We start from the raw sequence: 14922 nt of genomic DNA, 5'->3' as shown, positions 1-14922 counted from the left end.
ATTTTTGAATTTCTAGGGCCGATCAGGTAAAACTACGATCGTCCGTCACTTCCGGTCCGCTCAAACAGCATTTTTGGAAAATTGTGTTCAAAACTGGAGGTATAGGAAGGAAATAAAAGAAAAACATGTCAAATGCCCGAAAGTGCATCGATGAAAAATTGACGTGTCTAGAAATAGATTGTTAAAAAAACATTATGTAAAAAGGCACATTGAACACTAATACACAATTATATATTTATCAGTGGCGGGTTCAAGGAGCGCGCACTCGGCGCGAGTCCCCCCCCCCCCCCCCGCATAATTTTCAAAATAAAGTTACATGTAGGTCATACAATAACCCTTTCTGGCAAAATCAACTTTTGGAATATTGAGATTTCTCCACATCTGACTGATTTTAACGGTGTAGTATGAAAAAAAAACCTGGGTTCAATGGTGTGACATACATAAAAAGCCCATTTTAGTTACACTCTCCTTGGGTTCAAATGTGACCAGTCACCCTCCTTTCTTAAGTGATTGGTTATACTTAGTCTAGCTAGTGTTTTAATGACTTTATCGTTTTTGGGAGTTGATTTTAATTAACTCTTCTATGCAGTTACTCTGGCAAACCAAAAGTGAAACAGTGTTTGGACCTAAGCACAAATCAGCGCTGCTGATAAGATTAGATCTTGAAAATAACAGATAAATTTGGTGTAATGCATGCTGAACCATTGATTTTCAAGGAAACGTATTTATAAATGGTTTGAAACTAATAAGATTTTAAATAGTACGAATAATTTAGATATTTTTTTAAGTCTAATGTATTCCTCCTACGCCAGAGTTCAATATAGTCTCGTTCAACCAGACGCTCGGCTGTCTCCGTAAATATCCCACAAGCAGAGAGTCTCTCTTGCTAGTCGGAGATTAACGGAGACAGCCGAGCGTCTGATTGAACGAGAAGTTCAATATTGCTTGGATCCAGACACGTGTATAATTTCTAGAAATATTTCGATTACTGATACATAGTTTGCTGGAATTGATTCTACCTTTAGATATTACACAACATCATTCATATGGGGTTTTCCCGAAATTCTTGTCCGAAAAGTTCGAGAATTCATATTTTAAAAATGTGCGTGATTCAAATACAGATTAGAAACTACTTGTCATGCAAAATAACGTATCGTTGATTTTAAAATTGATAATAATCGATAAAATCAATTCCCTTTAGTGCGTCAGTACTTTGATTTTAACCTATTCTTTATAGTTGAGATAAAAATAAAAAAAAAATACAAACTGCATTGCTGGATATTTAGAAAAGACTGACAAATTTATACTGAATTGGGTGATATATGTATATACATGTACCTGTATGAACATATCCTTGATACTTAAGGTGGAGAATGATTACAATGAATTTTTTAAACCAGTGAGTGAGTATTTAGGACGTCATTTGTCTAAATTTGGTTATTTAGGTCAAATTTTACTAAGAATGTTATCCCTGTCCCAGATGTCATGAAGTTCAGGTAAACGACTGTTTTGAAAAAAAAAATTGGGGAGGGTGATACCCCCCCCCCCCCCTTGTAACTTCCCTGTTTAATAACACAATATATTCTTTGTGTACAAATTAATGTATAAAGTTTACTACCAATCTAACGTGGAATTAAAATGTATAAAATTAGAATATAAAAAAAACCGCTAGTGTATATATGCATATTAATTTGCATTTTTGAACCAAAGTTGTCATATATATCCAAAGTATCCCGCCCTACAGTTTCCGCCATTGTGTAAATTAGTCAAACCGCCTTCCTTGGCACCCCGTTCTGGAAATAAATTCTTTTGATCAAAACTAAAACCGCATTAAATTTTCCCATTTTATTTATGAAATGTTTTGTATTAACCAAAGATGTCCCATCAAAGGTATGAATATCTGCTCGCGATGCATGATGAACCCGTCCTACACTCTTCGCCACGACGAAGTGGTCAAACGTTAACTGCGTTCTTGGTTACATGTGATGAAGGACAGCCTTCTGTGAGGGAACCTATCGCAAGAAAACCAACAGAGCCAGTCTTGAGAAGGTCAACCCGTGTAAAGACAGTTCCGCAACGTTTTAAGGACTTTAAAATGTGAGCCGTGTCCGTGTGTTTCCGTGTGAAATTATTTGTATCATGGACTGTGAACTGTGACTATCTTTGTAAATTTTGTAAACTCTTTATAATGAACTGTGAACTGTGACTCATTACTAAATGTAAAAAAAAAAATTGTGAATGTTCTCAGAAATATTGGACAGTATTAACATTAATATGTTTTTCAGTATAATAGTTAAATCTTGCAAAGGGGGGTATTGTAGTATATTTATATGATCTAAGGGAAGTAACTGTTTGTGTATGAATGTATGAGTATGATTTGAGTAAGAGTTATGGTTCTTTGTGTGTATTGTTTGAGAGTATCATCCGGGGATTGAGCACGGGAAAATAGCCATGCTGATGGTGTGTGCGTGCGTGAGAGCATGATGTGGACTTGTATACATGTGTCATGAATAAACCTATTCGTGAATTGATTTAATTCGTTATATTCTTCAGTCGTGCTACGCTAGCTGCTTTATCCATCAAAACTAAAATCGCTCACTCAAGAAACTAATTACCTTATTTCATTTATTCAACGTTTGTCAAATCTTAACTTCTATGTTTAATCCTGGTAAGTTCCTAATAAATATATTCACTGTATACATGTAGGTTATCATTCAATATTACTTCAGTCATTGCTAGCATATATTTTGATGCAAATTACCCCTGACTTGGATCCTCCAAAGCGAGTCCGCCATCTTACTCACATTTTTGCTATTTCGAGCTGGTTTATCGAAAATGAAAGTAGGTTTATAATAATAATTACAATAATTACTTATCAGGTAAAATTCTACTATAGCTTACGGAAATCTTATAACACGTGTTGAAATACCAAAGGTGTAGGCAATTACGCTGGTGCAGGCATGTTTTAGTTTATTGGCAAAAGTCTTAATTTAAATGTATAGATAGTACAATCCATTAATGCACTACCTGTGTTTTTCTTTACATGTATGCTAAGTAAATTCATTTCCTATTTGTTCACAATGCATGGATTTTTCTTTTCAGTATTCCAGCAAATGTATCAGCAGTCAGATTTATATATACATTAATCACTGGGCTTCACTGATCTCTTGGGCACTTTTTTTGTAAAAACAAATGTTTAAAAATCGGAAATGGTTACCAACATTCTTTCCCCTCTAAGGATTATACATTAAATATAGCAGGTCCCATCGAACACAAAATATTCCAATGCATGTCTTAAGTACAAGTAGAAAAATCAGATGTTGTTTTTTTCTAATTTTGTGAACCAGCATCATCATATTAAAGACGCGGGAAAACAATATTTGTGTAAGATGTTTTGACGAATTCTTAAATCTTTTTTCAAGATTGATACCGTATGGATTTGTTCCAAAAGTTCAGCACTCGCAAATTCATATTGTCGAAATTTGATACCATTCGACAGGACTACAAAATTAAGAACTCGCGAAAAATTGAATACATGTACTCTATATCTTATATTATTGTACCTAGAATCTTAAAAATACATTTAAATGGTAGGTTGGCTAATATATACTCATGTGACCATTGGGACAGATAATCATCTTGTAAAATTAAATATACATATTGCCCTTTTAAGATTCACACTGAATGAAGCTCTGTCATTTAGTCGAATGGAATGTAAACTGTTAACTGAAAAAGTCTTAGCTTCACCCTGTGTCAGTACTGAAATAAGATACATGTAATTTACTTTTATCAAATTCTCTAGACTTCAAATGACCGAATGCCCGGGTACAATGCACAAAAAGGGGGTTTTAGACCAACAATTACTGAGATAATGTCTTTCAAAACTTTTATTTCACCATCAGTAAGCATCATTAATCAATATTTTAATTCAAACCAATAGTATATGTTTTGTAAAACATTAACAAAAGTCAATGGTTTCCTGTTTAAGTAAATTCAAACTAACGAGCATTAAAGATCTTCTGTATTTTCATTTAAGCAATTAAGCTCTAAGAAGAAAAAAATTGTTAGAAATTAAAACATTTTTTTCAAGAGATATTTCAGTGATACTTTATATTAAAACAGCTACATCTACATTCAGTGTATATTTCCCCTTATCATTTATGTTTACATTAGAAATCTGCGACGTTCAATTTCTTATGAAAACACTGAATATGCGCATGAGCACAAATATAAACATCATCGCGCGTTTTTAATATATTTCTTATTGTATGATTAACTTACATATATAACCAATTTGATACGTTCTTATGAAAAATAATCGTTAAAGTATATTTATTCGTTCATAAAAAGGATGTTTTTCGTCAAAGTTTCTAGCGATATATTTTTAGTTGCGGATGCGAACTAAATTACATGTTAATATAGCTGTACCATGCATGTTTCATATCCCTGACTAAGAGTGTATATAATGGCTTTTAAGCGACGATACAGAGGGACTTCATAAAAATTAACACCAATATGAACGTACATATCAGCTAACGCGCGGTATCAAATTTGTCTGCACAGCTTGGGTGTGTTATAGGACCGTCGACATCCAAAAATAAGCATTCGGTGCTTAAATATACTTGCATGTTTTTCCAAACAGACGTACTAAATTGTATTGCACAAGGTCATATAACCGAATAACACAACATTGCATCATCGATGTTGTTAAAATATTAATTTATGTCATTTAGGGGCTGACACAAAGGCTTTATATAAATCAAGCCTTATTATTTAAATAGAAAATCGCAAATATAAACGCCATTTCAACTCATCGGATAATAAAAGCATATCAATGAACACACAATATATAACTAGATATTATCAAATATATAATAAATCATTTCGAGGTGTATTGAAATACTGATCAGGCTGTAAGTCCACAATTCAAATTTACGTCAATTTAATTGAATTTTGTACCTATCTGTTGACCGTACAGTTTCGGTTTCGGTAGGTTGCCGGGTTTTCCAAGTATATTTAAATAACATTGTTTCCGTTTGCGACATGTCATATCATATAAAGCAAAAAAAATGCTGAATTGTTGTATTAATAATTTTGGAATAATTCGATTGTTTTAAAAGGTAAATTTCATTTCTAATAGTTTTACCAGGTTAACTTTATCAAAACAGTTTTTTCCATCCATGATAATTTAGATAAACAAAGAAAGACTAGTTTTAACTTTCGTTTTCGTTTTTTTTCTTTTCAGATTGATCAGGAAGTTACAAACCGAGGAAAAAACAATGCTATTTTCTAAGAATTTAAAACTCATTTTACTGGAGACCTTTATTTTATTATATCTAAAAGGTTAGTATAATTTATGCAGTGAAAATGTACGGGAGACAAAACATAACATGTTATTTAGTTATGTCCATAAAATGGCTTCCTTTATAAAAACGTGAGTATTATAAAAAATATATACTATACACAGTGTATATGACTTTTATATTCATATGTTTTCCTATTCTCTTTCATTTCATTATTAGAACCATTTTAACAAGACCTTGGACTTTCAGAAGGCGTATTTTTCTATTCCTTGCGTCAAAACAAGTTAAAAATGACGCGGTTTCAATCGAAATATGCATCGATTGCATAGTCTTACAATGAAGTGCATTGAAGTGGTAAAAGTTTTCGTTTGAATGGAATGTCCTACACTTTGTATCGAACATCAATTGTTACATAAGACACGCCCATTTCTTTTATAACGAGGAAAACAGTATTCGTAACAATGCTTTCGGAACCGCTCATCTTCTAAACAACACAAGCAGGGCTGCGGACCCTGGAAACGTGGACGTAAGCTGAATCCCGATTTTTCTCCATATATGTTTTCCGTGCTCCGTGCATATCCTCAGTCTCCTCACCATGCTGCGAACACAGCAAAAAATGCAGAAGAAGACGAAGAACGTAGCTTACCCCTCTAAAACGAAAAACTGAAACTTGTGCATATATGTTGTGAAAAAAAAACTTTTCTTTATTTGCAATACAGTACATGTAACAGGAAGTTCAAAACACAAATAAATTTGTTACTAAAATATTCTTGACTCTTTATTTTGAATGATATAACTGTTTCTGAACATAGTTGGAAAGAAAAAAGTGTTTATGTGTGTTTTTGTGTATAATGCACGTGTATGAAATTCCTGCTTGTGCTGTACAGAAGAGTGGCGGTTCCGAAAGCATTGTGACGAATACTGTTTTCCTCGTGTCTTATGTAACAGTTGACGTTCGATACAAAGTTTAGAACATTCCATTCGAACGAAAAATTTTACCACTTCTATGCGCTTCATTGTAGCTCAAAAGCCAGACAAATCTTGTTGATTTGAAAGAGCCATGGTTGAGTGGTTAGCAAGGAAATAGACAAGTCTACGTCACATCACTGTTTGACTTAACTACCCACAGTCTAAGCTCTTGTTAAAATGGTTCTAACTTGCATTAATCAGATGCATACGTGACAGCGAAGCCAACTAGAAACAATGGTAGATGCCCATTCAATGAGTCGGAATGGAAGGAGGCAGCTGATAAAATGTTTTGTCAGGGATCGGATTCATATCACTGTTTTTTAGCTGAGGACGGAGTCTCCGTAAAGGAAAGTTGCATAGAGAAGACCTTGATTTTAAACGGTATCGTATTAAAATTGAATTGAAAAGGGTCATCAGTCACAAATTATTAAAGGTTCTTGTAGGTCCGATTTCATAACAAATTTTATGTCCGCTTTTAAACGATGGTCATGCTAAGTATGTCTAGGATAATAGACATCGCAGAAGTTTTCTCGGTCAATTAAAAATTATGCACAAAATTCGTATACAAAACAGACGGCATAAAAGAGTACCGTGTTATTTCGCCACTTATTAAAATTAAACCATGAAGTCGAGGCGGGTATTTTTGTGTTACGACGTCGACATTGATATAAATAATTAATAAAGGTCATAATGTATTGGCAGATCAAAAATAAACCTATGTACATTTTGTTCACTAATATTCTGAAGTTTGTTTAACTTTTGTTTCCATGATGCATTGGTTTGAGGGGGTGTATGTGTTCCCATAAACCAATTATTTTTATTAACTTTGAATATTTTAAACTTTGAAATGAGAGACCGATTCTGATGGTGTATATTGACGAAAATTCGTAACTTTCTAAGATAATTGGTTTGTATGGAAAATTATATGCTGTAATAGCTTAAAACTAGCTTAGAACCATGCAGCCTTCTTGATATATTCAGGCAATGATATTCTGTCTGCCCACAAAGTCTGGCATATAAGACATCACATAAACCAAATTTTCCTCTATAACAAAACGTATTCGATATGGGATTTTCATGTTCCCTCATTTGTCAAGGTGGTCTTTTTCTATACTTTAGATGCAACCTAAATTAATCAATTTTTTTTAATAGTCATATTGCTGATTTTATTTAAGAAACAACATATGTCAGAAAGGACAGTCTAACTCTGTCTTGGGCTCTTGTTGGCCAGTGCCTGAGCAGGTTAAATATAGTTGGCTTCGTTCGAACAAGACGTAAAGAAGGATCTCTTCACCAAAACATGTGTCCAGCATATGCTAGAGCAACTTACCATACGCTCTGTATGCACAAAGAACATTTGATTACATAAATCCTATAAATACATATAACATGTAGTTCAAATGATGTTTAATCTGCATTGCAACAGGTGACCTTTATGATTCGGATTCATAGTGGTGTATTTTTTGTAAAGTGTATATAAAGTAATACATGTATACCTTTACGATAATTCCTGTACAATAAGGAGAAATCTTGAATTTTATTTTTTTTCTCAAATGAGTGCATGAGAACAATAGTATTCAGACAAGCCAGGTGAAATCAATGGAAACTTTAGCCTGAATAGTTCTCTTTCCGTTTTTTCTGCCAGTCATTCCGTCTCTACTTCCTTTGTGTTTTCTGTTATGGTATGGAGGATTAATTATAAACATTACTGTGAAGCTTAATAATGGGATGCTGTAAAAAAAATCCGAGTTTTGTTGAGTTTGATACGAGGGGAGAAATTATGAGAAAAAAAGTAACAAAGCTGTAAATATACATTGTGTTTACATTTTTTTCACAAGACTCACAGCTCAAGAAATATTAATATAAATATCATTGTACAGAGATTAAAACTATTCTCGTTTAAATATTACTATTTAATTATTTTCAACAATAACGTTGATTTTCTGGACATACAAATGTACACGTATAACGATTAATTGATTTTCTTGCATTAAAAATAATAAAAATACGCTCTTGTATTGACGAAGAAAAATTCTGTTTGAAATATAATTTTAAAAAATCATATGATAAATTTCCAGAATACGTGTTGCTAATATATATATATATAAATATATATATATATATATATATATATATATATATATATATATATATATATATATATTGCAGTGAGTGTATCGATTGATACATTTGTACATTGTGAATTTATAGGGCATTGTCCTTTTTTTACCGATGAGGGATATCTACACTGGGCGCCCTGTAATGGCACGGCTTGTCCCAACTCATCTTACAGAAGTGATGAAGTATACAAATGTAAGCCAAATCAAACATCTAGTACTGGTATCTCCTGGTATAGATATTTTATAAATTGCTGCATTGAAATATAGCGAAAATATATGCATGCACCTGTATTTTATTATTAAAATTACACAAATATTTGTAGATCGCGTCTGCTTTGGAAATACTGACAGTCCAATGATTAAGGATTCTGAACTGAGGTACATTTTTAAATTTGACACAATAATCGCCCTTTTCAAGTATATTTTTGTTAGATCTGACACACTGTAAAATTTTCTATAACGCTTGAATTATTCTGTTATAGCGATGATATCGATGATTCCAATGCCTCAACATACGTTATAGGTGTGGTTGTTTTCCTGGTGGTTGTAGTTGCAGTATTTCTAGTGATTTATTTCAAGTCTGGTCTGTGTAATAAACACAAACAGCAAGGTAAATAATTTTGATCAGAGATTTTTCAATGGTATTACTCTCTATAATACAATGTACCTCAGCGAATATTTTCTATATTACAACTAATAAACATGCTTTGCTATCCAACCTGGAAATAGTTTCCGTGCTATCTGCCCATAGTGAATATTGTGGAATCATTAAATTTCGTAGAGGCCAATGTTCGTGGATGGCTTAAATTTTACAGGTTCATGTGGACGTAATTTCGTGTATCCTCATGTATCTACAAAAGGAAATATGACTTTGTTACCCTAATTAACAATTCGTGGAGGATGTCATTTCGTGGATGAGAGGTAACCACGAATTCCACGAAAATTAAGCCACCACGAAATCTAATGATTCCACAGTAGTCATCGAAACCCTTCACTGGTGGGTTGCGACATTCGATTCACTAGGAACACCCCTTGTGTAATCCGAAAAAAACTAAAACTGTTTTAATCCGCAAAACCGTGTCCACCATATTCTTTCTCTCAAATTTTGAAGTAGTGTATTGAAAATTAAAGTAAACTTTTAAGTAATATACAATAAAATCTGATCAGGTAAATATCATTTATAGTTTATGGACATCTTCTCACGCTTGAAGATATATCATAAGTGTAAGCAGTAACGGACATTTCGTACTTATGTCTTTATTTGTATGGATATTTAGATTGCCTTAGCTAAATGCTCATTAGGGCTATCCTAATTAAATTGTCTGCCATTTGTGTCGTTGTCTTCAACGGTGTCATAAACCTTGAATAGTATTTGTCTTTTTCTAAAGAACGAAAAAAATCAAATTAAATAAAACTTAGCAACCTATCGTAAAATTATATGCTTTGATATTCTTCAATACCTTTCCATCATTTAGAAATGTATTGTATTTCACGACTGTTTGATATTTCGACCAATTTTAAATAATTTAGAATTTGTCAAAGGTTAGAAACGTTCGATAAGGTCTTGGCATATTGTGTTTTTAATTTTGCGGACTATTGAGTTTCCGGTAGGTTTTAGTAATACATATATAGGCGATATTGAATCAGAACAAAACCAATAGGGTGCATAGCATACATTGACATGTGCTTTTCGATGGAAGGTTTGGACAGTTAGGGTAATGTCAATTTTTTAAACACTAATTAGCACCTATAACTCCGGTCTAATTCTTTTTTATTAAGCAAGGAGGAAATCCATTATTCCCCACATTAAAGCTAGCGCTTTTAGCAGTGTATGAAAACGTCAAATTGTGAAGTTGATGTTTATAAGTTTTCAATTTTAATGAATTTATATCGGACTTTAAAAAATCCGATTAATAGATTAAAGAATACGTTACCGGTTACCATCGTTCCGACCGATTAAACGTTTAACCGTTTAGCTATAGTCATTCCTAATTCGTCGTTAAAGGTAAATTTATGTTTTATTGATTAAAGTTATAGAAATGTTTAAAGGTTTTTTAATAGATTGTATGTAATATTTGAATATTTTAGGTAATGATGAAAGACGGATTTTTAAAAAATATTCATGTTTGTAATATACAGTTGAATCATTTCTTTTGGCAGATGAAGATGTTGAAAATGGCGTCAACGTATTGAAAAGATTGAATATTCTATATGTACTTGGTCAGCTAGGAAATTCTGTATCTACAGTAGGGAAAAGAATAGCTGATAAGTATGCCAATACTCATACATCTAAAGTTAGACACTTGAACTACTTGGATCTTGATAATAAGTTCTCTGATAACACTGTGTACTTTGTTGATGGCTGGTTCGGATTATGGAATGATAATCCATGTGAAAGATCTCTGGTTGAAGAAAATCTTAAGTCTATTCTTCGGGAGAAGAACAACTATAAAAATATAAAGTTTGTCGTTGGTCTGCGATCTGAAGTAGAGCATTTATACAAACATGTTTTTGGAGAATATGGAGTTAAGTTTGCTCCTTTTGAGACAATGCGACTAGATGTTTCGTCCAAACAAAGAGAACAAGAAATTAAAAAACACCTCGTTACCGTACAACAAAAATGCCATGACACCGATTGTGAATGTCAAGCATTATCAGCAGATTCGCTTTTATTAATTGACATAATTGGAACGCATCTTACTCTTAAACTAGTAGATTTAGACCATTCTCAAGCAGCCGCAATTGTTGAGGAGAACGAAGGACCAGTGGTCGCAATAACAGCACATTTCGAATCGTTGAAATCGAAAGATAAAGATTTATTTGACTGTATTTCCTACTTGGTTTTTAATGGATTTTATGATGAACAAAACTTAAGAGACGAGATAGCAGAAGTAACCTCTACTTCTAAAGAAAAAATGAGAAATAGGAAATTGAAAAAATACACAAAAACAATTCGCTCTGAAGATAGATCACAACTTGCTACCATGTGGTCATCTAAGATGAACAATGATGTGATAGAAACAACCACCTTTACGGTTTTCTGGCACAATTTCCTATATATTTGTGCTTTCCATGCTTGCTACAACTCGTTCCCAGAGAAAGTGATGCAGTATTGTAACATTGACGCCATATTGCAATTAGTCCGTCCAGTCAACCATGAGCCGAAGTCGACTTATACGGTAGAAGCAGATGTTAACAGGATATCTTTGTTTGAGAAAAGAATAAAAGGGACTAACTTAGAAAGCCATGTGAAGGACCATCCTCTTCTGAGGTATCTAGAAGAGTATGTAGAAATCACGAACTAAAACTTAAAGAATCCAGAGACTATGGTAAATCTACACCTAAACTTGAGCTTGTTACAATTGTAAAATATTTTATTCATGTAAAACACATGACAATACTTGATATCTAGCAGACCGGCTTTGTCTTTCTATACTGTACGGTGTAAGGAATGCTATACAAGCACTGATAGCATAATGTATCACATTCGTCGGAGGTGAACTTTAGTGTGCGACTATAACGAACAATTTGTTTAATTTTGAGAAAGTAATTGTTTTTGATAAATTGACATTTGTGAATGAAGAGTAAATAAATTTGTTGTAGCTGTTTGATTTGAATTAGAAGATTGTATTTAGTGGTTTTTATTTAAAAAAAGTAATGAAAGAGCTCGGTGTCGTTTAAATGTCTAGTATCAGTGATTCATAGCTTTTCATGTTCCACTGTATATCTGAATGAACACAAAAACAATATGCGAAAGCGCACTTCAATTTTGTACAGCTTTATTTTGTTATACCTGTACGTTTCTTAGAAACAGTCATTTAAATCGTCACAGTATTATTTTATTGGGTTTTTTAGACGCATACTACTTACATGTAATTTATATATTTTGACTCAAATGTTTACTTACATAATTCTCTTGCTTGCCTGGCGGGTAATTTTGTTTTGTAAATAGACAAAAATAATAGACATGCATTTGCATACTGTGGTTTCATTAATATTCATAGGTATTTTTCAATTTTCGTGGATAAAGTGAAAATCACAGTTTCAAGGTTACGTAAATTCTTGGCCAACTTTCATATTTATACAAAATGCTAGTAGAAGTAACACTTCAATGAACATTTAATTTCGTGGATGAACAAAACAACGAAATCCACGAAAATTGGTGTTCAAAAATTGACGAAACCACAGTAACTTTATTTCCAGTTTTGTACATTCATAACAAGATTATTATTTCAATGGATACTGTTGTGTTTTTTCTTTAATTTGTATAACATCTTTTCAATGTATCAATAAAACTTTTAAAAAAATTAAACTGTTTTTTCATCTAGAAATTTCTTCGGTCATTGCAATAAATTGTTACGCACAATACAAACATCATAATTTTGAATTTTAAGCAACATTTTAACGTTTTAGTATTGTTTAAAGTAATAACAAAGAGAAGAGTATTTTTATCCTGATGACCTGATAACTACATCGAACCACATCCATGGACTATCACACCACATACCATCACAGGGTCAAGTCGTCAAAAATCTTCACGATGATATGTACGGACGGTTTTCTGTGCCAAGTAATTGTGACATTCGCTTTTTTTTTCATTTCTAAAGGTAATATTAATGTAATGATGTTTAAAAGATAAATGATATGTATAAATTAACTTTTATTCGTATGCAAACTTACTACAAATTAACAAATGTATCGAACTGTAAAAAATATGTATAAATATGCATCACATGCATATGGTTTAAAAGATAAAAAAAAAACGATATGAGACTTATATTTAGTTGCTAAAATAAGATTTTATGTATGCTATGCGTAACTTATTGAAATCGGATCAATGGACTATAAATCTGAAGTATACACTACATATTTATTCTAGCTTTGTCTGAACAACCCAGTCTAAGGGAGCTTTGTCCTAGAGATATTGCCATAGATCCTAAATATGTTTGGACTTATGGCTCAGTGTGTCTACAACTCTCCATGGACAAGCACGACTGGCCGCATGCGCGGGAGCGCTGTCAGCGCCACGGCGGGGACCTCGTGCAGATAAGAAGTGCGGACATGCAGGGATCTATCATAAAGAAGATACGACAGTCACATAGTCACATCAAGACCGGGTTCTGGATCGGGGCCTCGGACCAGCATCATGAAGGCCTATGGGAGTGGGTAGCAGGTCAGTCAAACGCAATTTAATCGTAAAAAAAACATAGGCACAAAAAGTCGTTGTCTGTCAATTAACGTACATGTATAAGACGGCACATGTGATACGGGAGACTTAATTTTTACGCATTAAACACGTTTACACTACATGTATATTGAAATGTTCATTTCATACAGACATGCATGTACATTTTTTTTTAAATCATTAAGAACTTTAAAAACAGGTGATAAGACAATGACCTACGATAACTGGAGCCCGCATCAGGGTCCTCACCAGACAGGCTTTCTACTCATTCACGGAGGGAGTACAGAGGATTGTGGGTTAATGAAGGTCAACGACAATTATATGTGGCACGACTACCCTTGTCACAGCGGCATAGCCTTCTTTTATCCCTATATTTGTCAGTTTGGTAAGTTACTTTATATAAAAACAGTTTCCATAAGTATTGCACTTGTCTTGAAATTCGATCACTGGTTTACGTCGTTCCTATTAAACTAACAACAGCAAAAACAATGTTACCCACAACAACGAAATTAACGACAGTAACTAAAGCAACAACAATTAAAGAAATGACTACCTCAACCCCGAAACCAACAACATGGACAACCAGACGCACCTCATTAAACTCAACTCCGTCAACAAGAACCACTGGCACTGCATCAACACCACCAACATCAACTAGATCAACACTACAACATTCCACAATACTCTCCATACTCACGTCAAAGTCTCAGGTATCCGGGATTACCGAGGAGAGCAGTTTGTTAGTGAGCAAGACAACACTAACAGCTAACAACAGACCCATTACAGATGAGTGGGAGGCTCTAATTACAGCAAAAAGTCCACAAGACCAGAGGACAACGACAACTAAAGAAGAAAGCCATGTAGACGGCGTTATAATCATAGGCTGATAGAGAATTTAGTCGATTAATTTAATTTAATATACAATAAGTAATGCATTTGGCATTGTTTTTGCCCCTTTTTATACCCGCACTTTCTAAAGAAAGTTCGGGTATATTGTTGTTACCCTGTTCCGTCCGTCCGTCCGTCCGTCTGTCTGTCCGTCCGTCCGTCTGTCACGTTTTACTTTCTCAAACTGCTCTTACATCTTATAAACCAGCAAACTGAACTCTTGGAGTTTGATTTGGGGTATCATGTTGTTTTGTAATAAAGTTTCAAAAATTCTCTGTTAGTCCTGGGGGTCAAATAATTGGTAAAAAATGACGTTTTTTCACAAAAAACCTTCTTCCTCGAACTCCTCCTACATTTTCAAAAGTAGACAAATCATCTTTTGGAATATGTTTTAGGGTATCCTATAGATGCGCAATAAGGTTTCGGAATTTTCAATTTTGTCCTGGGGGTCATTTAA

The 14922-nt window shown here is 33.5% G+C and overlaps 2 protein-coding genes across 2 annotated transcripts in view; both read left to right on the top strand.

Moving 5' to 3' along the window:
- Nucleotides 1-4976: 4976 nt before the first annotated feature.
- Nucleotides 4977-14922, top strand: part of LOC117692893 (uncharacterized) — a 41532-nt gene continuing 31586 nt past the window's right edge. The window contains exons 1-9 of the mRNA XM_066078531.1: nucleotides 4977-5120; nucleotides 5246-5343; nucleotides 6474-6653; nucleotides 8484-8585; nucleotides 8716-8770; nucleotides 8875-9002; nucleotides 10553-12999; nucleotides 13272-13565; nucleotides 13777-13962. Of these exons, the coding sequence (XP_065934603.1) occupies nucleotides 5280-5343; nucleotides 6474-6653; nucleotides 8484-8585; nucleotides 8716-8770; nucleotides 8875-9002; nucleotides 10553-11697 (1674 nt within the window). The 5' untranslated portion in view covers nucleotides 4977-5120; nucleotides 5246-5279 and the 3' untranslated portion in view covers nucleotides 11698-12999; nucleotides 13272-13565; nucleotides 13777-13962. The remainder of the gene's footprint in view (nucleotides 5121-5245; nucleotides 5344-6473; nucleotides 6654-8483; nucleotides 8586-8715; nucleotides 8771-8874; nucleotides 9003-10552; nucleotides 13000-13271; nucleotides 13566-13776; nucleotides 13963-14922) is intronic.
- On the top strand, nucleotides 12879-14464 carry LOC117692894 (uncharacterized). The gene is made up of 4 exons (XM_066077712.1): nucleotides 12879-12939; nucleotides 13272-13565; nucleotides 13777-13962; nucleotides 14097-14464. The coding sequence occupies exons 1-4, from the start codon at nucleotides 12879-12881 to the stop codon at nucleotides 14462-14464; spliced, it is 909 nt and encodes a 302-aa protein (XP_065933784.1).

This window comes from Magallana gigas, chromosome 3, assembly GCF_963853765.1.
Source record: "Magallana gigas chromosome 3, xbMagGiga1.1, whole genome shotgun sequence".
In the NCBI taxonomy this organism is placed as follows: Eukaryota; Metazoa; Mollusca; class Bivalvia; order Ostreida; family Ostreidae; genus Magallana; species Magallana gigas.
This window is presented reverse-complemented; position numbering and strand designations above follow the sequence as displayed.

Excerpts from the sequence above, each read along its gene's own strand:
- LOC117692894 (XM_066077712.1), top strand. The coding sequence starts at position 12,879 with ATGGACTATCACACCACATACCATCACAGGGTCAAGTCGTCAAAAATC. Across the intron at positions 12,940-13,271 it reads AAAAATCTTCACGATGATAT|CTTTGTCTGAACAACCCAGT; the intron begins GTACGGACGGTT and ends TATTTATTCTAG. Across the intron at positions 13,566-13,776 it reads CCTATGGGAGTGGGTAGCAG|GTGATAAGACAATGACCTAC; the intron begins GTCAGTCAAACG and ends CTTTAAAAACAG.